Source organism: Tympanuchus pallidicinctus, unplaced genomic scaffold (assembly GCF_026119805.1).
Source record: "Tympanuchus pallidicinctus isolate F22 unplaced genomic scaffold, pur_lepc_1.0 scaffold17, whole genome shotgun sequence".
In the NCBI taxonomy this organism is placed as follows: Eukaryota; Metazoa; Chordata; class Aves; order Galliformes; family Phasianidae; genus Tympanuchus; species Tympanuchus pallidicinctus.
Window position 1 is genome coordinate 11,137,925 of NW_026294690.1, and position 23,697 is coordinate 11,161,621.

A 23,697-nucleotide genomic window follows, 5' to 3' on the forward strand; every position below is an offset into this window, starting at 1 on the left:
AGTGTCTTACCCTGTGCTCAGACTTTGCTGGCAAATTGGCAAGTTGGGTCAAGTGTCCAGGTGTCTGGAAGGTCTTTTTTATGGTTGGTTGGTTTTTCGGTTACGCTTATCTTAAAAATTTCATCCATTGAGTTACTTCTGGAAATACCCTGTTCAGCAGTTTAACATTGTAAAGACTTGTATGCAGACATTGAACTGTAGTTGTTAAATTCTTCAGCAGTTTCCTTCTGCAAGCCTTTCATGAGGCACTGTGCCTCATCATAAGGGGAGGCATGCAGAAAGGTAAGCGCTCAGCTGGAAATGCTTGTGTGGTTTTGGTCTTGCTGTCCTGTGTTGCAGGACAGCATCATGGGATACTTTAGTCTGTGCCTTTTACAAATCTGAGACTGATTTGCACAAAACATAAACTATCTCTATTAGAGGAATATAATTTACTTAAGTGATAATGTCAGAAGTGTGCAACAGTGAGTGGTGAACCACCATAGTGTGAACCTGCTCTAAGCAGGCTGGAATTCTGTGCTGAGCTCTGCCAATCACAGGTCCCCCACACAGTCCAGTGTGGCTGAAATGGTGAACAGAACTCTCTGAAAATCAGTTCAGTGAAGAAGGCTCTTATTCTCAGGTTTCTGAGACGTACAGGTGTACAGATCTGCATTGTGTTATGTCACGAACCGTGGAGTGGTGAAGGAGGTGAGAAGCAGTATGAAATTTCAGAAGCAAACCAGCCATATATTTCTTGTGAAGTACCAGTTGTAAATGTGGGTAAGTGGGGCAGTGGTCCAAATTTGCATCATTTAGCTCTTTCTCCAGATTGCCTGCAGATTCAGGAAGATTTATAATCCCAATGTAACTTGTAAAGTTTCCTCTGCAAAGAGAAACAATTCTTGAAATGATGTGTAGGCGTGTTCTTTCCCCTCACCTCGTCCCTTGCTTTCCCTGACTCATAGCTGTACTTTCCTTGCAGGTGTCTCTGCTGGAATACCGCAAGAGGAAGCAGGAAGCCAAGGAGGGAGGCGATTCGGTGCGCTGCGCAGGGACTCCTACCCGGCAGGGCAGCAGCGGTTCTGGGACTGACACAGATGCCAGCAGCCTGCCAGGCTCTGTAGTACGAACCCCGTCCTCCCCACAAAGTGGCTTCTCCCCTTCTCATCCTTCCCTGCCTCACGTAGAGGACATCAGCCCCCCAGACTCAAGGGGAACTAGTTCCTCAGCATCACTCTGCAAATCCCAGGAGAACATCAGCAGCAGGTGGTGAGTGTTATCCCTCCAAGCAAAGCTCAGACTGCTCTGCAGAGATGAACCAAACTCGGGGGGGAAGGAGCAGGGCATTTCTGTTGTCCTGTAACTGCAGTGGGACGGATTCTGTTGGGTGTCCTGGCATAGTTCTCTTTCTTAATTGTTATACTGAAGAATACCAGCAGCCTTCTCAGCATGCCCTTTGGTTCTTAGTTTAGATATCAAAAATCTGCCTTGAAAGATGAAGTCAAACAGTTCTCTCTTCCACCAGTTTCCTTTTAAGGGCCTAAGTTTGAAGGACTTAACTTGTAATGAGAATTTAATCTGGGTCTAGGTTAAAAGGTCTTTTGTTGTTGAATTTCCACTCTTTTAGATGTACATGATACAAGGTTGGTTTTTTCAGAAGGGGAAAGCTGGTGGAGCCCTGCACAGCCTCGCGTTGGTGTGAGAAGCAGGGACAGTGGAACAGCCTCAGCTTTCCTGTGCCTTGCACAAATAGCTTTGAAGTGCAGTTACCAGGCTGCAGTTAGTTTGCCCAAAATGTAAAAAAACCTCCCTGCTGTGTTACTGTGTGAAGATTTAACATGGGGAAATGCTAGTTTTCAAAGACTTTTAATAGTAATGCCTGATCACTAAAATGAAGCACTGCTGTGCTGAAATGCAGAGTATTGAGTTGTAGTCTGTGCACATGGTCTGTATACGTGGTGATGGTTGGGATTTAGAATTCTGCTCGCTGCAGTGCTGCAGTACAGTGGCTTTGCTGCCTTTTCTTCATGGTCTGTTTGTGGAGAGTGCAGGGGTAAAGGCAGGCCATGGGTAGCACTCACATGGCACAGGTGCACCGGTGGCACTGCGTGTGCCGTGGCAGGGGCTGGGAAGGGAGAAGAGGCTGAGCAGCGCTGAAGACTGCAGGAAGCGTGAGGTTGATAGTATCTGAGAAACACAGGTTTGGATGACTTTACAGGAATCATAAGATGTGCTTTCTTCCTTTTTACAGACCTTCCCCACCCCAAATATCCACACTCTTCCAGTGAAAATTTCAGAGAAATAATTGATCTTGTGATAGCAGTCTGTCTGCCTGCAGCCCTTCTGCCAGGTGTCCACTGACAGCAGCTGGGAGTCAGCCGATGTTCATGATTACTTTGTGCAAGTGCTGTTCTCACCTGCCCTTTTCCTCCCATGCCACTTCTTTCTGCCGGCAAAAAGAAAAATCCAGCTGAATGAGAAAAAAATCTTAGTTGGAGATGAAGTGCCTGTGGTGACCTTGCCCCAGTGTGGGGCTTTCTGTTCTGTTTGCTTCATCGGCTCCTCCTCAGCAGATGCTCTGGCTTCAGTTTATCACACGATTTCAAGAGTTGTGGGATTCAATATGGTATTGTCATAGGACTCTGAGTGTAAAAGTTGAAGCCGTGCTGATGTGTTTTGAAATAGGATTAAGCACCTGTGCTCCCTTTTTTTTTTTAATCCCTGTTCTTCTGTTCTCTAGTGGGCAAGGCCCCTTAGGGTCTTATGGTCCCCTTCCACTTCAAAAAGAAACGTATTAGAAGCTGTGTTACAGAGTTAAACTTGAGATCCAGTCTCACCTTCAGCTCAGGGCACTTACATTTCTGATACATTTCCAGACATTCACACTAGTGTAATACAAGGGACAGAAGAAAATGGTGGGATCTAAAACTTCATGCCTTGATTTTCATTTGTCCAGATTTTTGCTGAATTCTGCACTATTTGCCAACAGCTTTCATTTAAAAAAAATTAAGTTTCTGTCTCTTTCAGTTGCCAAGACACAGCCATCACAATGTAAACAGATGTGCTGCTGCCCAGTAAACCCAGCCTTGCAGAAAACTGTCTCCAGCAAAACAATAGCAACAACGAAGGTGTGAATTCACCCCCTCACCCCATTCACCTCCATGAGGTGTGAACTGTGGCCCCTTCTCCCTTCTGCTTCAGTGAGGGGTGAACTTCAATAGCTGGGCTATTAAATAAATTTTTAAAAGCTAATGTAAAGCACAGTCTTTAATATATCTTTACAAATAAGGAATACAGGACATACATTCTTAGACTGCGTATTTGCATGATATGCAGTGTGTTTGGTGTAATGTTTGAAGATAATTATATAATATTGGGGCATTTTTAAGGCACACATTTTTCAGTGTCTGGGATAAGGCATCATGAATCCCTGATGGAAGTGCTACTATTTTACAGGTTAAAACACATGCCTTTAAAGAGGTTTGGATGGTCCAGTGTATGGTAGGTGCGTGGCAGGGATCCGGGCTGTGTCAGTGGCTCTGCTTCTGTAAATTGGCTCTAGGAAAGCCACTTCACCTCTGTTTTCCAGCTTTTGACCAAATGCTTGTAACAAATGATGAAATGAGGTCTAGCACCAATGTTGAGACACAAAATGAATGGGACAAAGTAGCAATAATGGACAGAATGACCATGGTAGCTGATTTGACTACTGTGTTGACATTTTATTATCATAAGATACTGGCTTTCCTTCTTTTTAGTTTGAATAAAATTAATCTATGTAAAATAACTACATGTAATTTTAAGACAACAGTAGGTTTTCAGAATGCTGTTGAATCCTGAAACAACTTTCTGGGACAGAGTGTCCTGTAATCAGGTGATCTACTGAGCTGAATGTTTACAGCATCCTTCTGATAAAAGATCTTGTTTTTCTCAGGGCAGCACTATCATAGTAGCCAGTGATGAACAGTCTAAAATTCCACAGGAGCTTATTTGTGTTGCAAAAGCAGAGCAGACTTTTATTATTCCTCCTGTCTTAGAGAGCTGGTATTCTCTGATCCCTCCCTTCCACGGTATAGGTTTGCAGCTGCAACAACTTCACATCAGTAAATTTCAGTAGAAATCTTTGAGACTTCAAAGACAAATCTGTCTTGCAATTACACCCAGCGCCCCCAGCCCCTTGTGCGTTGGCCACATTGATCTCAACTGTGTAATAGCAGTCCTCAGCTGTTACTGCTTTTTTTGTTGCAGGATGGTCCCAACGTCAGTGGAGAGGCTTCGAGAGGGCCGAGGTATTCTGGAGAAGGTGCTACGAAGTGGTGCAAAGGTGTCCCAGAGAAATGAATCCTCACCTACCTGCGACAGCGCTGTTGAGAGAGATGCAGGTAGGAGGAGCTTCTGAGTTCCTTGTTGGTGGGGAGATAATGGGCTCAGCTTTGTAAACTTGCCTATGAAGTCGTTTGTACCTTCATCTCCAGCATCACCAGCGCCTGATAAAGGCCTTCTGCAAACCGTACTTTGTTGTTGGATGATATTGCCTGAGCCTGTAAAGCTCTCCTGTTAGACCTGGAAGGTGTCCAGTTCTATCCAGAGTTTGGATTCAAGATCACCTGTATTTTGGCTCTGGCAGTGACAGCTTCTTTGCCCTTGGATAGAGGAGTTAACTGGCACTGCCTCAATTGCACCTGTGTGCTGGGAATATGAGGGTATTGTGGTACCCTGGTACCTTAACAATTCTAGTTGGCTGAACATTCAGATAAATGTACCGTTACTAAAATGCATGTTTGCTTTAGGCAGGGGTAAGAGCTAATGTAGCTTCCATAGCTTTCCTCGTCTCTGTCTTGAAGTTACTTGATTCCTTGAGTTGTGATGCTTGTCAGTTCTGTGAGACACACTTATTCACTGAGATGAACCCAGTTCTGCCTTGCTGTTCCTTCCCTCTGTGACTAATGGGTTGTTCTCACTGAGCAGCACACAGGGTCAGTGAGTGCGTGAGACTTGAGCTGAGCTTACACCCCCCTGTTATCCACTTGAGATTAAAGGTCAGTTGTGACTTCCTGTAAGGTGGGCAGATCACTTCATCATTGCCCCATTTCTTAGCTGTGACATGGAGTTATTTGTCTGCTATTTATTTCACAGTCCCCGTTGAATACGACTGCTGTTTTTCCTAACAGGTAGTGCCCAGTGTGTAACCCTGCTCTCCCTAGTGATTTATGATGATGGATCATCATGTTTAAATAACCTAGTCTGTATTGCTTTTGATCTCTGCTTCTTCACTGTTGAGAACTGTTCAGGGCTCCCTCACTGGCTTGGTTACAGCTTGCTGATGATCTGTTGTAGGGATCTGGATCTCTCTGGAGGATCTCCTTTCAATACATTTTCTTCATGTAGTCTTAAGAGACTTTCTTGGGACTTGTCAAAAATTCCACTGATTTAATGGGACCCAACTGTAATTCTCTTTTGTGTCTTTCTCATTCCAATGGAAGTGGAAAAGAAGCACTCCTACTTTGTATCCTTCTTCCTTGTGCAGGTATTAAGAAATTGTAGAGGGAAGCGTTGGCTTTGTCTTGTTAAGATTGCATGAAGCAAATTCAGGAAAGTTCACAGTTTATTCACCTTTTGTAATTCAGACTCTCCAGGTAGCCTTCACTCCCCAAGGATTATTTTGTGCCTAAACACTGCATCTGATACCTGCAGCACTGTTTGTGTAATTGGCCTTTAAAGAAACAATTTCTTCTGAAATCTTTAGATTTCTTCTGATTCAGCTTCTGATCTCCTGTTAGTCTCTTCTGTGCAACACTGCTTAACAAAACATGCCTTGACTGCAAGCTTTGCCTTTCTGCAGTGCAGTACTCAGAATGCCACCTGCAGCAAACTGCTGCTTGGTGCTTTGGATGTGGTTTCAGGAAATGGAAGGTGGCACAGGATATGTGGTGGAAGCTTCTTGTGTCGGCCTCTGTGGAGGTCTTGTGCCCAGAGGAGAGATGCCTGAGCCTCAGCAGCAGAGAAGACAGTTCCATCCAGGTTCTGTTCGGCTGTGCCAGCAGCCGTGATGTAGCACAGGGCGACCACAGCACAGCCATGGGCACTGCTGGCACTGCTGCTCATGCCAGTGCGTCTGGCAGACAGACAGAGCAGGCTGATGTAGCGTGTCCTGTTCCAGGAGTGAGAGACATCTGTCATGTAAATCTGATACCAACACCAGCACTGTTTCAGCAAGGCATTTCAAACGCTGCTGCTGAGAATCCCTGAGATGCTGCGGATAAGCAGCTCCATCTCATCAGGCTGCAACATCAGAAATCTGGTGTGAAATCTTACGCTCCCACTGGTTTCTCTCGCTCCAAAACAAAGCACGATCACCTGCTAAATCCCATGGTTATAGTAGTGGCAACAGAAGAACACACAGGTCAGAGTGAGTGGGTCACTTGCTGAACGTATTTCTTGTCTGTCTCAGTTGAGGTTCAGTTATTTGCTGGGACAAAAAAACTCGCCTGCCCTCTAGGATCAGGGCGTTGGAAGGGCTTGCTCTGCTAAGAAAAAGCTTATTCCTTTTTCTCTCTCACGTAGCAATGATGCATCAGTGTGTACTGTGCTGCTGTTACCCCCCTCAGTCACACCTTTTCACCACCTTGGGCAGCATTTTCTGAGATTTAAGGGTAAGCTGGTTTGGAGCAGCCCGCTGGCTTGTGAAGCATGTTCCCCAGCATGGCAGCAGAGGTGCAGTCAAACTTGGCAGTGTGGGACTTCAGTCTTGGGCAGTGCCCGGATCTGCCTTTGAGGAGAGCCAGTGCCAGGAGCCTGCTGACAGCCCATCTAAGAAGGGGTAGTTTTATTTCTCCAGCTGTAACTAGCCAGTGAGGATTCCTATGGCCAGAACCGAGTGGAGAACTGCTGAGTCCTTAGAAACTGTCTTCTGCCTCTTGTGTCCTTCTGGAAAGCCCCAGGAGCACACGTAGCCTGCATGCTGTCACTGATGCAGCCATTCAGACAAGTGAGCCTTCCACTAAACCAGAGTCGGTGTAAGGGGAGCAGCAGTGCCTACTGTGTGTGGCTGCTGTGAGTCACATGAATGTTTACAACTGCCTTCTGTTAGGGTTCTTCAGCTTCCAAAAGGCCAATGATGGAGGAGCCGCTCTGGTCTCAGCTGTAGCTGGAGGCAGAACAAGACAGCTGCAGCTTGCAGGTGTCACTTGAGAGGGAACTGTGGTGACCTCAGTCCAGGGGTGAAGTGTAACACGTTGCCTGTGCTGTGCATTGCAGATACAGCAGGAGGAGACACTCCGGAAGCCCACAAAGGACCAGCAGTTTACAGTCCTTCTCGATACAGCTACCAGGTAAATTCTGCCATTTGTTATCTGCCCATTCAGAAGTAAAACTTTAGACAGCATTAGCAGGAAGGAAGCTGTGTTGAGCTGCCAGTTATTGCCAGTCCTGATGTACCAAGCAGCTAGAGTATGATGAGGTAGGACATAGGGAATTGTGTCTGATGTCTTTTCTTTTTTCTCCCACCAACATGTTCAGCTCCTGCAGTCTGACAGTCCGCAGGCAGAGTCGCAGACCCTTCTCCAGCAGAGCTCCTCCCCCTACAGAGGACACCTGACTCCTTCTCCCGGCTACAGCTACCGAGCGGCAGCACAGAGGACAGGACACAGCCTCTCCCACAGTTCCTCAGAAACGTCCCTCTCCTCTTCCTCGTACTCCAGCCCTGCCCACTTGGTCTCCACAGACTCCTCTGCCCTGTTTGCAGGGAATTCGGGGTATTACAGCAGCCAGCAGCACTCCGGCAGTGCCAGCAGCAGCCTCCTGAAGAAGAGCTGCCCAGCTGCTGCCAGCCCAGCACAGCAAATGGCTGTGGACTCTCTTTCCTCAGAGTCTGGCTCTCAGCCCTGCACAGGAGCGTCCAGCTCCACCTCAGCCCCCCAAAGCTCCAGGTCACTACAGTCAGACTTGCGGACTATCAGCCTTCCGAGCTCTGGGCAGTCAGTTCTCTACCAGGGCTCCCGGGGGGCGGTGATTTCCAGTGCACAACACTACCCACACCGAGGGGGCAGCAGCGTCCATCAGTACAGACTGCAGCAGATTCAAGGTTCTGGAGTAAAGACTCAAACAGGACTTTCCTAGGGCTGCTTGGACTCCAGGAGGAACAAAACTGCCCACAGCTCCTTCCGGTTACCGCTGGAAGTGGCTCCTGGGCCGGTGTTGGGAGGTCGCACCCGAGGCTGGGTGCCGGGGGTCAGAGGCTGAGGTCTGAATGCACGGGTGAGATTTGTGAGCAGTATTGGCCTCTGGCCTTGCATGAGAAAGCAGATTTCTCTGAGGCAGAGACTGTAGCAAAGCTGTTCCCTGATGTGTGAGTACATTGCAAAAGGAAAAAAAAAAAAAAAAAAAAAGAAAAGAAAACAAAAAAAAGCAAATGGTTCAAGTGCAATGACTGTGGTGCAGCCTCTGTCCCTTGTCCGTGCCCATGGCCATAGTCACTCATGCAGTACGGACGTCTTTTTTGATACAAATGCAGTTTAAAGAAATCATTGGGTAAGTTTAACTCCAATCCCAAAGCTCTCTTTATAGGTCAGGTTCTCAGCGCGTTCTGGGGAGGGCTTTAATCCGTTACGATCATTCCAGTCACAAGCAGATGAGTGCACACTGCTGCCTTGGGCCGGGCGACGGCTGCTGCAGTCAGAGCATTTCCAGGACGAGTCTCCACCAATGTGAACGAGCAGCAGGGAGCAGGGAGCGTGTTGTGCCCATTGCTGCAGAGGAGCTGGGAGTGCTGCCACGCGTGGGGCGCAGCGCTGCGAGGGGTGGAGGGGTCTGAGCGGTGCTGCAGACACGTGGGGGTCAGGGGCCCCGCCGGGCCGCGCAGTGGCGATGCTGTGGTGTGCTGGGGGCTGGCAGAGGGCTGAGCAGCTGCCAGGAGGGTCGCGGTGCTGGGCCGGGGCTGCGACGCGTGGGGGGACCTCAGTGTGCGGGTGGTGTGTGGATGGACGTCCCTCCCACCTGTCTGCCGAGCGGGGGGAGCCAGCCCGAGCACAGTGCGCTGTCTGCTCGATTCCATAAGATTGCCAGCTTCTTTCTCACTTGTTTACTGTAATATCGGGCGTGTTTTTATTTATCTAATTTTATATTCAGTTATAACCATAGTAGGTTAGCTAATATACGACAGGTGTCATCCCTGGTGCTGCAGTGGAACTTCTCCTTTCTCTTGGATAACATGATGCTGTGAGTCTGTCTCCCCTGTCTTTTCAGATGCACAGTCTTCTTTTTTTTTTTTGTTTCGTTTTGTTTTGTTTCTTTTTTAGGACTGTTACAGGTTTCTCTAATTCACAATTGAAATCAGGTGTTTGTTCAACCTAGGGGAGACTTTTAAAATATTGAATCAAAGAGTTAACTTTCTCACACTGTCTGGCTGTGAGCATGTTGGGATGGAACTTGTCACCCTGCAGTTGGGTGTCTGTATACTGTATAAAATTAGGTGTAAACTTCGCTCGGCTTAGCCCTGGGTGTGCAGCCTCCCCTTCCTTGCTACGAGCAGCACGGGGCAGGCAGGCTCTGCCCTGCAGGGCGGCAGGAGGGGGCCGGGGGAGCTCCGTGCCCAGGCACCGGCGCCTCTGGTCACAGCGGGGCAGGAGGGAGGGACCCTGGAAAGCTCTTGGAAAGGTGGGGGCTGTAGCTTCTTACTCTAGTGGAGTTTTTACACCGTGCTGTAACATTTGAACTTTCACAAGAGATGTAATAATTTTGATAATAAAAATACTTAACTCGAAAACCAGCGTTTCTGAAATTCCCTGCTTTTCCCACCGCCCTGAATGCTGTGCAGGTGTCTGTTGGCGCTCCCACCTGCCTGCCGCAGGGTGGCTGTGCGATGCGGCTCCTTCCCAACCCCGTGCTCTCCCCCGTGCCCGTATTTCAACCAAAGCCAGGTGCTGTGCTGCTCTGGGAAGCCCCAGTTGTTGAGGAGAGGGCAGTTCCCAGAGGTTCCTGGCTGTGAAAAGCGTTCTGTGCTGGGTAAGAGGACAAAAGCCGCGTTTGGGGAGGAGGCCGTCGGTGGAGGATTGTGCCAGCATTGCCTCCTTCAGAGCCCGTTTTAGGGCGTTAGTTCGGTGCTTTTCACCAGCGGTTTTCTGGTGCGCTGACGCCCAGTTTTACCGTGGCTTGCCTTTTCCTTAGGAAGCCTGAGCTGGGCCTGGAGTGAAGCCACACCTCGGCTGGGAAGCGCGAGGTGCCCAGCACCTCCAGCGCAGAAACAGTTCTTTGTCACCTGGCGGCACCGCAGCCAGCAGGCAGGACCTTCAGCCGAGTCCGACCTCTGCACAGCTCGGGCAGCAGCAAACCCTGCTTCTCGCCCTGGTGCCGACCCCGACCCCCAGCCCGGTGGGAAAGGCAGACCTTTCCCCGCCCGCCCCCCCCCCCCCCCCCCCGTTGTTGCAGCCGGCGCAGGTCCCGCTCCGCACCACACCACGGGGCTCAGAGCTCTTCTGGTTTGAATTATATTTTTCAATAAGGTTTTGTGAAACACCGTATCAAACTTTGTACTAAAATACAGATATATTACAGCTACTGTATTCCTTTCTCCACTGATTTTCTCGGTTTTCCAATTCAGCGATGGGCCGCGGGGCGATGGCGGGCGACGGCTGCCGGCAAGGAAGCGCCGATCCCCGCCGCATCCTGGGGTCCCCGGGCTGCCGCTCGGTGTCCCGGCACGGGTCGGTCCCTCACTGCCACCCCGCGGGGCCTCAGGGCGCGACTTACCGGCTCCGCCAGCCCCGGCAGCGGGTCCCGCACGGCCCTTCATCGCCTCATCCCCACAGCGATCGCCCACCTCCGCGTTCCCACCGGCGGCCCCGTTCCCGTCCTCGCCCTCCCGAAGCCCCACCCGCAGCCGGGTGCCCCTGCCAACGGCCCCCGGCTACCGGCACTGAGACGCGGCCGCTGCTGAGGACTTTATTGCATCGTGAGGGCTGCGGCGGGCGCCCGGGGAAGCCCACGAGCCGGTCTGGCCAGCAGAGCCGCGGCCGGGCTTCGGCTGCCCGTGCCCGAGTCCTTCGGCTGCCCCGTGCCGGTGAGCCGCAGCCGGGCACGCGGCCGGGACGGCGGTGCGAGCCGAGCCACGGGTGGGAGCCGCGTGGCGGGGAGAGCCTCGCTGTCACCAGTGGAGATAAAGCACCGTATGGGGATGGGGAGGTTTGGCAGCGGCTGGGGCTGGACGAGGGGGTTTCTTCCTGCACCCGCCCGGGGGGGTTTTATATTTCCGGCTGCTCCCACTTACCGGGGCTTTACATTCAGCGGTGGTGCGGATCGGGCGGCGCGGCAGCCGGCGGCAGCGAGGCCCTTGCGGTCCCCACGCTCGGGATGGAGCGAGCGGCAGCCTGCGGCCCCGGCAGCGCTGGAAAGCACGCGGTCCTGGGGCTGCGCTGCCGGGCGGGGGGGGGGGGGCGAGAGGGCTCGAGTCACTTTACCCTGTTTAGAGAATATTAATTTACATGTAAAAGTACGGGCGGGCCCCATCCCAGCCACAGGGCTCCCCGGCCATGGAGACAGGATCACGAAGCTGTACAAAATGGGAGCGGGGAGGGTGCTGGGGCCCGGAGCAGCCAGCGCAGGGCGTCACGGGGCGCGCTGGGGTGGGAGGTGGCGGTTCTGGAGTCCCGGGGATGTAGAAATCTGTTTAAAAACTTGGAGACTGTTTTTCGTTTTTTTTTCCCTTGAAACAAAACTGCCGCTCTCAGATGAAGCAGGTTTGGGGCATCCTCCCTCGACGGCGGCGGAGGTGCGGGGCCGGTGGGGTGCGTGGGATGGCGGTGTCAGTGTGGACGTGGGCACGGCAGGCGGCCGGCACGGCCCCGGTGCGGGCGGTGGGGCCCGGAGCGCCGCGTGGCCACCGGCAGCAGATGAAAGGCAGGACGGGGAGGGAGCGCCCAGGCTGCCGGCCGCGGGATGAGGTCCTGCTGCGGGTGCTCGGCCTTATATCCTCTGCAGGGAGAGCACAGCGCGTTGGGTACGGGCGCCCGAGGGCGGTAGGGTGGCCGCAGTCATTTGTGCCATGCACGTGCATGCCTCAAACCTGCCGCCCCCACTTATTTCCCATCCACATGGGGCCACCCAGCGCGGTCGCACCCAGACACGCCACGCAGGAGGAGGGGACGGGATGCTGAAACTCAGCACTTACCGCGGTGCCGACAAAATCTGTCAAAACATAAAGAGAAAGCGTCAGCGGTGCAGTGCCACTGTGGAGGGGCTCGGCCGCCCGCACCCTCCTGCCCCAGCCGGGTCACTGCTTGGGCTTGCCCCGTGTTTCGATGGCCCCAGAGGCTCAGTGGGACCCTCCTACGGCCACGCTGCAGCACGGGGTCCCCATCACCACCCCGTGGCGTTCCCACCCTGCAGCACAGCGCCCACCTTTGCTCTCTGTCTTGAGCTCCTCGTGCAGCAGGTCGTTCTGCCGGTTGCCGAGGACGAAGGCCAGGAAGGAGAGGATGAGGGCATTGAGGATGCCGATGATGGCCAGGATGTAAGCCCAGCGCACGGAGCAGTCGCCCAGGGAGTACTTCCCCGTCTTCTCCCCGCACATGTCCCGGATGGTCTCTGCATCCCAGCCGTCGGGGAAGATCATGCAGCCCAGCACCAGGCAGAGAGCTGTGAGGGAGAGAGCAAAGGGTGATGTGAGGGGGGAAGGGAACACCGAGACAGGGCTCTGTGTCCCAGGACCTCACAGGGTGAGCAAGAGACACCGTGGGATGCAGGGCACATCCGGCATCCCGCTGTGCCAAGAGCTCACTGGGAAAAGGCAGGGCGCAGCAACCATCTTGCATGCTCCCAGCAGCACGTCACATCCCCTGTCACAAGCAATTCCCTCTCCCCGCTTGTCCCCAGCCCACCCTGTGTCCCTGAAGAACCTCTGCACACGCTGTCAGCCCGACCTTTCCCAAACGCCGGCAGCAATGTGCTGGGAAATGCAAACAGAGGGGGGTGATGAGGGGGTTCTGCTGCCCACCCTGCACACACAGGTGCTCAGAGACCTGCTGGAAATTCTCATTTTTCACTTAAAACAGACTCTTGACCCCCCTCTCCCCACCAACCCCAGCTGTCTGCAGGGCATGCGTGCTCAGGGGATGCTCTGGACCGGGGGAATTGGTGATGCTCAGCCTTTTTTGCAGCTACAGCGTGGTTTTGTACTCAATTGTGCTCCCTTATCAGGGTCCTGTCAAATTCAACGGGCTTCGAAATCTCGGCAAGATGAATGAATTGAAGGGAATTCAGCTCTGTGACTCAGGCCGCAGGCACAGAATGGCCGTGGGCAGCAGAACACCGCGGGAGGCACACTCAGCATGTTTGGACATCACAGGCTGTCCCCAGAGTCGGCACAAAGCAGAGGATTCCCCTGCACCCACCTTCACAGATGAGCACCGAGAGACTGAGAAGTGGAAGGTAACGGTGGGAGCAACAGCAGTGGGTTGGGCCCCAGGGGCTCCTAAACCCAGCATGGGCTCCGCACCACCCCTCCCCAGGTTCAGCTGCTGCCCATCATGTGCACCCACGCTCGGGGACTCCCTGCAGCTCCAAATAACACTGCCTCCAGCACGCAGCAGCCAGGGCACCACCTCCCAGAACAGCCCCATGGCTCTCCCTGGCCTCACCACCACACCGGGGAGCCCCAGCAAGGGCAGTGGGGATGCTGGGGGCTGGGATGGCTGCTTCTCGCCAGGGATGAGTAGCAGAAGGAGAGTGAGCGCACAGCCCTGTCCTAAAAATAGCAATCCCACGGAAATCAATGGAAATGAGGGTGGCACAGGCAGGAGTGCCTCACGGCGCCGCACTCCACGGGCTGAGCCACAGAGCAGCAGGCTCAAGAATAGGGCTACGCATCGGCACGAAGCAGAGCTGACAGCTGCTTTGTCTGCGAGCACAGCAAAGGGCTGCGGGGCGAGAGCGGTGCCCAGGTGCCTGGCACTGCCCACGGGGGGGTTGGAGCCCGGGGCTGCGCAGAGCGAGGGCTGCTCCATCCCTGCTGCAGGATAGGGTTGGGGGAGAAGGGAGAGGGGAAGCCTCGGGGGAACCGTGTGGGGGGCAGAGGCTTCTCAGTCCCATGCGCCGCTGTGGGTGACAGCTCTGTGCCCTCCCCTGGCACCCAAGCGTGTGGCACGTGGGGACACCATGGGCACGGTGCTCCTTGTGTGCCCGTCCCACCAGGACACCAGTGACGTCCCCACGCTCAGTCACGTTCTGGGTTTTGTAACAGAAGGATTTAGCAAAATCTCCAGTTTTGCGCTGCTGGGATTTTGAACAGGGCAGATGGCTGCGTTTCTATTTGCGTTAAAGCAGTCTTTCCTCTTAATTAGATTCGGTTTACTCCTAGGGGGGCAGAGGCTTTTGAGCTGGGGCTTTCTACGAGGCTCTAATTAAACCTTTCCCTGATTGCTGTCCACTAATTGGACACTGAAGATTTAAACACTTTTTTTCTGGACGAGATGCTGAACTCCAGCCCCCCTCCCTGTTGTCCCATCTCAGAGGAGCCACACACTCCTGCAGCGGCCCCGTGCCAGCACTCGGCCATCCCAACCCCTCCTTTACACGTTTGTTGTGAAACCTGGGGCCTCGCTGCTGCTTCTGCATCCCCCTGCCCACATCCCAGACTGCCTTCAGGGTTGTGCCCATCGCCGCACAGCAGCTGGGTGCACAGAGCCCCTTGATTAAGCTGCTGCTGATCGGCAGGATTTGGGCTCTGAGCTTGCCTTAAACCAGTAAATCTTCAGGACAGGGAAAATTAAAGATGAAGGAATTTCCCAGTAAGCCAAGGCAGCTCTGGGCCGAGCTGCACTGGGGGAGGAGAGGTCAGGATCTCCACAAGTCGGGCCAGCTGTGAGCTCCCAGTATGAGGACAGACTCCACAGGACCCTCTCTGGAGGGAGTCACACTGGGGGCCTTCTGTTGGTAATGCAGACAGCACCGGGTTCTGCTGGTGCAAGCTCTGAGTCTGGACGTGCTCACTTAGTATGCAGCAGGCAGCATGGTTACGGTGCTCCAGATGTGGGAAAAGTGGAGAGAGAAAGAAGTGCAGACTCAGCATCACTTCTCATGGTCTGTCCTTAGAGGAGAAGCCTCTAGGAGGAGAGCCTGGGGGATCCTTGTCAATGGCCTGTCTCATTCTGGGAAAAGTTTGGGTTCTGTGCGTGGGGGGGAGTGGAGGGGGTTGAGCTTCATCTGTGGTGTCTGAAGTTCCTTTTTTTGTGGAGGGAGCTAAGGCAGACCTTAGAACAGGGCCATTTCTAAGGAGAATCTTAGAATGCTTTGAGTTGGAAGGTACCCTTAAAGGCCATCTGCTCCAACCCCCCTGCAATGAACAGGGACACCCACAGCTCCATGAGGAGCTCAGAGCCCATCCAGCCTGACCTTGGCTGTCTGCAGGGATGGGGCACCACCACCTCTCTGGGCAGCCTGTGCCAGTGCCTCGCCACACGTACTGTAAAAAACTTTTTCCTTACATCCAGTCTGAATCAAAGTAAATGCAATATCCCACTGTGTTTGGAGCTGTTCTCCAAGTCTTTTTACGGAAAGGGAAAAGTCAGCATTTCTGACCACTTCATGACGCTGAGGCAAGGGACAGGACAGCACCTTTTATAATGCCTTCACCCCCACGCCTGGTGCTGGTGTCCCATGCAGCCCCGCACACCCAAAGCCACCACCCAGCACCTGCGCCGCTGCCTGCATCCCGTGCCCAGTGCTGGGGTCCTGAGAAGCTTTGCCTGCTACTTCCCAGTGTCCCAGGGAGCCCCTTGGGCGAGGGCATCCAGGGGAGCCGCCAGTGTCCAAGTCAGTCCCTGGCTCCAGCATCTGGTTGGAACCCTGGTGCTGACAGCTTGAGAGCTCCCAATGCCAGCACCCTGGGTTCAGAGGAGCCCCCAGCTCCGGTGCCAGTGCCCTTAACACCAGCCCCCAGTGCCAGGGAAGTCCTAGCACCCATATCCAAAATATTCCAAACATGAACACCCAGTGTACGCAGAAGCCCCAGTACCTAAAGCAGCTCTGGCATCCAGCATGCACCACACGAAGTAATGCTCAGTGCCAGACCCCAGCATTCGGGGCAGCTGTGCATTGATAATCCCCAATGCTAGCACCCAGTATCCACAGAACCCTCACCACCAGCACCCAGTACCTAGGGGACAGGCTACCTTTGGTGTCAGCACCCTGATAACCCCTAACACCAGCACCCAATGCCAAGAGAAACCCTAGCATCTAGCACCAAGTATCCAAAGCACTCCAAATACCAGCACTCAATGAATGGAGAACTCCAGCACCTAGAATTGAAAGAAGCCCTAGCACAGGCATGCACCACACAGGGCAGTCTTGAAAGCCATCTCTAGCATTTAGGGAAGCATCTCTAGCATTTAGGGAAGCCCCTAGCACTGGTGTCAGTACAATGGTGAACCTCAACACCAGCATCTAGTATCCAAAGCAATTCCAACACCCAGTGCCAGCACTTAGTATCCAAAGAAGGTAGAAGTCCCAGCACTTGGTATCCAAAGAAACTCAAGCACCAGTGCCAAGGGGACCCCCTAGCTTTGATGCCAGTGCCTTGGCCACCCCTCACACCAGCACGCAGTGCATAGAGAAGCCCCTAACACGGGTGTCAATGCCCTGACCCCTCCCAGCCCCATCACCCACCACATGGAGAACCTCCAGCAGCCAGTACCCAAAACACTCCAAACCCCAGCACTCAGTATCCAAAGAATCCCCCAAACCAGCATGCATGTGGGGCAGTGTCCAACACTGGTGCCAGTGCTTCGGAAAGCCCCCCCACCGGCACCTTCATAGCTTGTGTTACGAAGCACAAGCACCAGCACCCAGCGTCTAGGAGACCGTCAAACTCTAGTGCCAGTGTCCCGACAACCCCTACACCGGTACCCAGTGCCTCACTCAAGCTCTGCAACCGGTGCCTGGACGACCCCTTAGCTCTGCTGCCAGCACCCCGACACCCGAGCTCCCGACTCCCCGACTCCCCACCCCCGAGCCCCCGCCCCCCACCTGCCAGCAGCTGCATCCAGGCGCAGATCTTGTAGACGGTGGCGGTGTTGCAGAAGAAGAAGAGCGCGAAGCAGGTGATGCAGCCCAGCGTCAGCACCATGGACAGCAGCACGAAGAAGGCCGCCGCCTGGAAGGCGCCCGAGGGGATGGTGCTGAAGTCGGTGAAGGAGCCGCGGCACGCCAGCTCGCGGCCCGCCAGCCCGCTGCCCACGCAGTAGTGGAACAGCCCGAAGTAGCCGGGTTTGGGCGTGTTGACGCTGTCTCCCACCCAGTAGGGCTGGATGAACACCACCACGTTGATGATGGCGAAGCAGATGGTGAAGATGGCCCACAGCACTCCGATGGCCCGCGAGTTCCGCACGTAGTTGTCATGGTACAGCTTGGAGGCCTCCTGCGACGGCAGCATCCTGGCTGATCGGGCCGCCCCGCCCGGCGCCGGCCACCACCTGCGGCCTAAGGGAGCCCGAGGGCCGCCGGCCCCTGCGCCACCCGCGCCGCCATCTTGGCTGCCGCCTCTGCGCCCCGCGCGCGCGCTCCCGACGCCGCCGCGTGCGCGCGCCCCGCCACTGCGGAGCCCGGCCCAGCCCGACCCGCCGCGCGCCCCCGGCAGCGGGACGCCGAGACGAGCTTCGGCTCCGCCCGCCCCGGCTTCGGCCGCGCTCGGAAAGGCGTTCGGCCACGCCACGCCCCCGCCCGGCGCGGCTCGGAACTGTTCGGAGCGGTTCGGGAAGGTTCGGAATGGATCGGCCACGATCGGCGGGGCTGAGGAGCCCGAGTAAGGCGCGGCTCGACCGCGCAGCGCAGGAGGGGTTCCCGCGCAGCCCCTATCCCGATGTGCGCGTGCCTGACTGGGGCCACGGGGGAGGACTTGGGGCGGCTGCGGGACTGCGGCGGTCCGGCTACCGGCAGGGCCGTTCAGCGCCCGAACAACGGGCACGGAGCCACCGAAAGGCTCCCCGCACCCCTGCCTATGCAGGAGCTTCTCGTTAGCCACGGGCTCCGCCCGCCCATAGCGCAGCTCCCATCGCCTCCGCCCGTGTCGCGCGGCGATGACGACGGCGCCGCGCCGGAAGGGGCGTGGCACTGTGCCCGCGCCGATTGGCTGGCTCGCAGCGCGGGGCGGGCGGAAGCGTCGGCGGGCGGAAGCGGCGCCATGGGGTGGCGGCGGTGAGCGGCGCGGGCATGGCGGTGGCCCGCGGCTGCCCCCCGGCGGGCTCCGGGGACCGCGGCCTGGCCGAGCTGCTGCTGGAGTTCTCCCGCGCTCAGTACCGCGCTAAGGATGGCGGGGGCGCCGCCGCCGCCAAGGTGAGGGGCGCCGGGGGGCTGCGCGGGGGGCTCGGCGCCCGGTGCCTGAGCGGCGGGCGCTGAGCGGTGGCTGTGCGCAGGTGGAGCGGATCGAGCGTCGCTGTTTGGAGCTCTTCGGCCGCGACTACCGCTACAGCGTGATCTCCAATGCCCATGGCGAGGTCTGCGCGCACTACCCGCGGCACATCGTCCTGCTGGAGCGCGACAACGCCGCCGGCCGCGACCCGTAAGGCCCCGACCTCTGCCCCGCTTCGCTCCGTGCCCCGAGGAGCTCCCCGGGCCGCCTCCCGGCCTCTTCGGGGCTGCGGCTAATTATAGCCGCCCCATCAGTCGCTTCTTGTGCCTCGCCGCTCTCCGTGCTCTCTGCCTCCCTCGGGGAGCCTTGGCCCTGCGGCTCTGAGCGCTCCGCTCGCTCCCGCTGCTGGTGGCGCTTCCCTTTTCCCTGAGGTGTGAGGAGCTCGCGCTCAGCAGCGCGGCTGCGGGGTGCTGGCTGCGTCTTCTTGGAGGGCTGAAGTTAGAGGAATCACAGTCTGAAAAGCACCTCGGGTGAGAACCCCATGGGGGCAGGGCATAGCGAGGCAGTCTCAGCAGGTGGGTGCCCACAGCACGGATGTGAGGGCGTTCTTGGTCAGTAACCCGATGGGAGACGCTCCCAGCTTAGTGCAGTCCGAGTTAGTTGGTGTGTGTCTGGACTTTGACCCGCAAGCTCAGAAGTGCTTCCACTCCAGGCTGAGCAATATCTGCTCCCTGTGGCTGTAATGACAGCCTCTTGTTTTATATTTTAATCTCTTCCCACAGAACATAACGCAGTTTTGCAGCCTTAACTCTGATCAGGACAAGATGTGTTCAGGAGGGCAGTGGCAGTGATGTGCTTTGCGCTGTGTTGACTGCTTAATAAAACCAGTAGGTGCTGGACGGGGGCTTGGAAACAGCCACTGCTGATGTCATCTGGGAGTTTCTGTTTAAAGGTTGGACCAGATTGGAAAAGATGAAACCCCTTGATGTAGGCTGCAGAGAGGAGGGAAACTGAAATCTGAAGCTATGGACATAACTAGCAGCATCTTCAGGGGAGAGAAAGCAGCTGTTTCTGTTTTTTTCTGTCTTTGACAATGAAGGATATTGAATTTTTCTGTCAGTTTTTCAAAACGAAAGTATTTTCCTATTTTCTTCTGTGCTTTTGCAAGTCATGAATGGCCCCTATCACTTAAAATACTGATTACTTTCAAGCCTGGATTTACTTTCAAGAGGTCATGGGAATAGACTGCCCATCATCACACCTTTCCTTCTGGGTAACCTCTGTAAAAGCTTCTAAATAACTTTTCCACGAATTCTGGTTTTAGTTGCACCATTATATTCTGCGGAACGATGATGAAATACTGAACAGATGTTAACAATATAGAGAATGTTGCACTTCTTGTGTTACAGAACGCAAGAAACCTCTTCCAGTGAATGGAACAATCCCTCTAGGACCTAGTGTCTGGGGCTGCCTTTCACCTTTGTAATGTTCTTGTTCAGCTGGTAAGATCTCCTTGAAGTGTGCAAGACACTTCACACCTCTGAGAATGCCACATTTTTTGGAAGCAATTCTAGGCTGTGCGAACTCTGCTGCCCTGTGAGTTGTGCTGGTGCAGCTGTTTCTGTAGCCATGTGGGGAACTAGCAGAAAAGGGCTGTTTTAAACCCAGACCAGTTTCTGATCCTGTTCAGGCAGCTGGGGGATGAAAGGGTCTTGCTTGGCTAACCATGCTGAGATCCGGGCTGAGCTGGTGGAGGAGGTAGTGAAAGCGTGGGAGGAATATGGCTTATGTTTTCTGCTACCAACCACCACAGTGGTGTGCTCTTTGTTGTGGTGCTGCTCAGTCAGCTACAGGAAGGTAGCAGAGGGTGTCTGACAGCCAGCAGCACCTTGCTCTGTGCTCAGGGACCTCTAATGCCCCCCCCAGCAGGAGTGGGCAGCACTGCAAAGGCTTGGAAAACATTGAGATCTGCTCAGGTTTTTGTTTCCTGTCCTGTTCTTTGTGCCTGTGCTTACCTGACAACTTCCAGAGATCAGACACAGGCTGCATCTTTGGCTTCCCTGCAGGTTCGTGTGCATGTCTGTGCTCCAAACAATAGCTCTAACACTGTGTTGAAACACTTCAGTTCCAATGCTACTGTTGCTCGCCATTGAGAAACAGCTCTACTTTGGGCTTGTATAGATATACTGTTAGCAAAACAGTTGCTTAGGCATAGAAAATGCTTCCTTTGCATTTAAAAAAGGAACTCGGGCTTGGAGGTCTGATTTGGAGGGCGAGAATTAACACAGAGGTAACACAGAGACAAGGTTGCCCACTAGTATGCTCTAGAAAACCAACTTCTGAGGAAGCAATACCTGAAAATCCCAGGAGTTACAAGTTAAGATGCGTTGCATTCCTTTCACCCTTTTCTTCGCTTGGCCCCGGGAAGCCGTGATGATGTTTTCACACGGCTGTTGAAGTCAGCTCTGATTTCCAAAGTAGACGTTACTCCTACCTGTGCACCTTTGTGCCCCTTGTCCCTGTAAGAGCATTGCAGCTGTTCATCAGGGCAGATGTTTCCCCTCCCTGCGACGTCCCCACTGCTGACCTGGTGTCCCTGTCCTGCTGGCACTCGTTCCTTGCTGCTGTTCTGCCTCTCCTGGGACATGCAGTGAGTGTGCAGAGAGTGGAAGCTTCTTGGCCTGTCTGAGCTCCCGGCATTGGATTTTTGCTGAATCCCATCTTCTTAGATTTACAAGCCGTGCTATAGAGCTGTTCACACTGTTTTCTGCATTCTGCTTTCCCTCTGTATTTCCTTTTTACCGAGGAAACAAAGACAGTTGGAGCAGAATGCAAGATGCCTTTTAGTTGCGTTCATTCACTTAAAAACAACCCCAAAACGCAGGTCTGTACATCAGAACCTCTTAAAGGTTCAAAACAGATGGGGGTGGTGAAAGACGCGTGAAGCCACGCCGAGCTGCTGGCCGCCTGTTGCTGTGTGTAACTCCGTGCTCTCGGAGGAGGGCGCCCTGGGAGGGGAGCAGCTCCTGGCTGCCAGCAGCGAGCAGCTCGGGCTGTGCTAATTGGGCTCGTGCTCGTGCTGCCTGCACGCAGGCACTCGTACTGTGTGTGCAGGGTGCTGCGCTGGCATTTAGCGCTCTCCTGTCCGTGCTGTTTAAAGATTAGCTTGGCTTCACACTCTTTGCATTCCAGTAAATGTTAACACTTGTCGGAGCTGGAAGAAGCCCTTGTATGTAGGGAAACACGTGAGAAATCCTCAGCTTCCACTGTGAGTTCTGGGAATTAAGTTCTTACAAAACTGTAGGACTGGAAGGTTTTGCTTGCTGCCTCCTTGCTTCCCCCAACAGTACTTTGTGTGGTCTCCTATAAATGGATTGTTTTCCATGCTAATAGTGATTTATTTTTTTCTAATCCTTGCCTGAATGCCTGCTGCAGGTAGATTGCTTTACACTCATGCTGATTCCAAAGCCTAGAAACTTTATTTTAATTTCTAGAGTATGGTATTAATTTTTTCTTTATTTTAATAGTCACCCTTCGGTTCTTCTCCTTCTCTGTTGCTGTTCTTTCACTCACCCAAATGCACATATTGCTGTGCCCTCTCTTAATCTCCATTTGCTCAGTCACTCGGTTTTGTTACAACGTTGTCCCTGGCCATTCCTGTGAGTTTGCTGTGCCTCGCTGCACACGCGTGCACCTCATGGCTGCAGATGGCTGGAATCAGATGCTCACCTCACCCAACATCTGCTCTGCACAGCCGTGCTGATACTTCTCCATCCCACAGAGAGTTTCCCACGGTGGTTGTTGTCCCTTTGGTAAGACTTGCTATATTGATAACTTAAAGGCATCCCCAGGTCAGTGAGTTCATCTGCTGAGCTCTGCTGCTGGACAGGGATAACTGGAAATTCTTGTTCCTCTTCTGTGAGTGCATGATCACGCAGTTCTGTGTCACTGGACTTCATCTGGTTTCTGTAATGTCAGTCTGGGTGCTTCTCCAATTCCTTGTGGAAACTCCAGTTCCCCCTGCGTTGACCTCAGCTCTGGAAGGTCTGCGTCATTCAAAGGGCAGCTTGAAATCCTATCAAATTTAGGCTGATACTTGGAAAAATTATCACAATTTAAACTTGCTTCCAAAATATGTCTCCAACTCAGAACACATTTCTGTTTTACTTTAACCAGAAAAAAAACAAATAGATTTTAGTGGTTCCGTTGCAGCTGACATTAATCTAACTGCCCTACGCAACCTGCTGGCCGACGTGCAGCCCGTTGTCTAATCACCCAGCAGTGCACGTGCTCAGGTGACTACAACTACTACAGTTCACTGAGTGTTCAAACGTTGATTCTCCGTTTTATTTATTTTTGCTTGCAAAATGCAATCGTGTTGTCGAGCAGAGCAAAGCGTTCTTAGAGAAACAACCTCCTGCTTGCTGAGTTCAGAGCTGCCTTTTAAGCCCAAGGGATGGGGATCACCACCCAGGGGGTCTGCAGCTGCTTCACTGAAGGATCGGTGGGAAGGTGCTCCGTGTGCTGAACTGCATCTCTGTCCAATAGGTTTGAGAGCACCGTGCAGGTGGGCAAACTGCAGGACCTCATCAACCGAAGTAAGATGGCGAGGTGTAGAGGACGATTTGTCTGCCCAGTCATTCTGTACAAGGGAAAGGTAAAGCTTCGTGGGTTACCTGTCTTAACTTAGAAAATGACCTTTCTCTGTGCCATTTGAACTGTGCAGCCACGTCTTCAGTCAGTTGTCACCTTTACTAATGCTGTAAAAATCTAATCTTAGCTACAGGCAGGCAGCCTGTAGTGGTAAGTAATATTTGCTGTCTAGGCTGCATAAATCATAAGTGGGGACTTGAGGCTGTCATGCTCCACCCTGTCACAAACACTGCACCAAGGATCTAATGTTTTTCTGTATATGTGCTCCTTCTGAAGGACCAAAGTTATTTGGCCTTTGAGAGGGGAAGGACAGCTGTTGTCACTTCCTGCCCCTTCCTCTTTCCAGCAGCGAGCTCCCTTTGAATAACTTTTATCCCTGAAGAGAAGTTCCCCTTTAATGTTCCCTGGGGAGGCAAGATTGCATAAACGGTCTTATGAATGTGTGGGCTTTGCCTGCAAGGGGATCTGTAAGGAAGTAAAATCAGATTTGTTTTCATGTGGATTATTTAAACTGTTCTGAAGCTCTGTAGGAGTAGTCTTGTTTAGAATTTAAGTAATTTAATTCAATTTTCTCAGTTAAGTTTAGATACTCTGTATGAATAGCAAAACCATACCTGTGGCAACATTAATCTGGCTTTGCTGAAGCCTTCGTGGGCTGAACCTGCTGACCTTTTCCAGCAGAAGTGAACTGCCTGGGGTTGTAGTGGGACCAGCTGCAATTTTAT

At 53.5% G+C, this 23,697-nt stretch overlaps 3 protein-coding genes across 6 annotated transcripts in view; 2 read left to right on the plus strand and 1 right to left on the minus strand.

The window, feature by feature from the left end:
* SETD5 (SET domain containing 5) overlaps positions 1-9,745 on the plus strand; it is a 61,479-nt gene extending 51,734 nt beyond the window's left edge. Inside the window, exons 21-24 of the mRNA XM_052679097.1 lie at positions 965-1,251; positions 4,231-4,364; positions 7,240-7,313; positions 7,501-9,745. Of these exons, the coding sequence (XP_052535057.1) occupies positions 965-1,251; positions 4,231-4,364; positions 7,240-7,313; positions 7,501-8,100 (1,095 nt within the window). The 3' untranslated portion in view covers positions 8,101-9,745. The remainder of the gene's footprint in view (positions 1-964; positions 1,252-4,230; positions 4,365-7,239; positions 7,314-7,500) is intronic.
* A 705-nt stretch (positions 9,746-10,450) lies between these two features.
* On the minus strand, positions 10,451-17,533 carry LHFPL4 (LHFPL tetraspan subfamily member 4). The gene is made up of 4 exons (XM_052679090.1): positions 16,999-17,533; positions 12,376-12,612; positions 12,146-12,162; positions 10,451-11,949 (listed from the first exon to the last, which is right to left on the minus strand). The coding sequence occupies exons 1-4, from the start codon at positions 17,402-17,404 to the stop codon at positions 11,941-11,943; spliced, it is 669 nt and encodes a 222-aa protein (XP_052535050.1). The 5' UTR covers positions 17,405-17,533; the 3' UTR covers positions 10,451-11,940.
* Positions 17,534-18,142: 609 nt separating this feature from the next.
* Positions 18,143-23,697, plus strand: part of MTMR14 (myotubularin related protein 14) — a 29,706-nt gene continuing 24,151 nt past the window's right edge. For 3 of the 4 annotated variants that reach the window (XM_052679074.1, XM_052679076.1, XM_052679075.1), the window contains exons 1-3: positions 18,143-18,303; positions 18,384-18,529; positions 22,868-22,976. In XM_052679074.1, coding sequence (XP_052535034.1) covers positions 18,181-18,303; positions 18,384-18,529; positions 22,868-22,976 — 378 coding nt within the window. In that variant the 5' untranslated portion in view covers positions 18,143-18,180. Of the gene's footprint in view, positions 18,304-18,383; positions 18,530-19,728; positions 19,822-22,867; positions 22,977-23,697 lie in introns of those variants that run through there. The other variant, XM_052679077.1, reaches the window with a different exon arrangement.

What these genes read in the sequence shown, in the direction of transcription:
- LHFPL4 (XM_052679090.1), bottom strand. Translation starts at nt 17,404, where the DNA reads ATGCTGCCGTCGCAGGAGGCCTCCAAGCTGTACCATGACAACTACGTG. An exon ending in CTGGATGCAGCTGCTGGCAG is followed by an intron (nt 12,613 to 16,998) that starts GTGGGGGGCGGG and finishes TCTCCCTCACAG; the next exon opens with CTCTCTGCCTGGTGCTGGGC.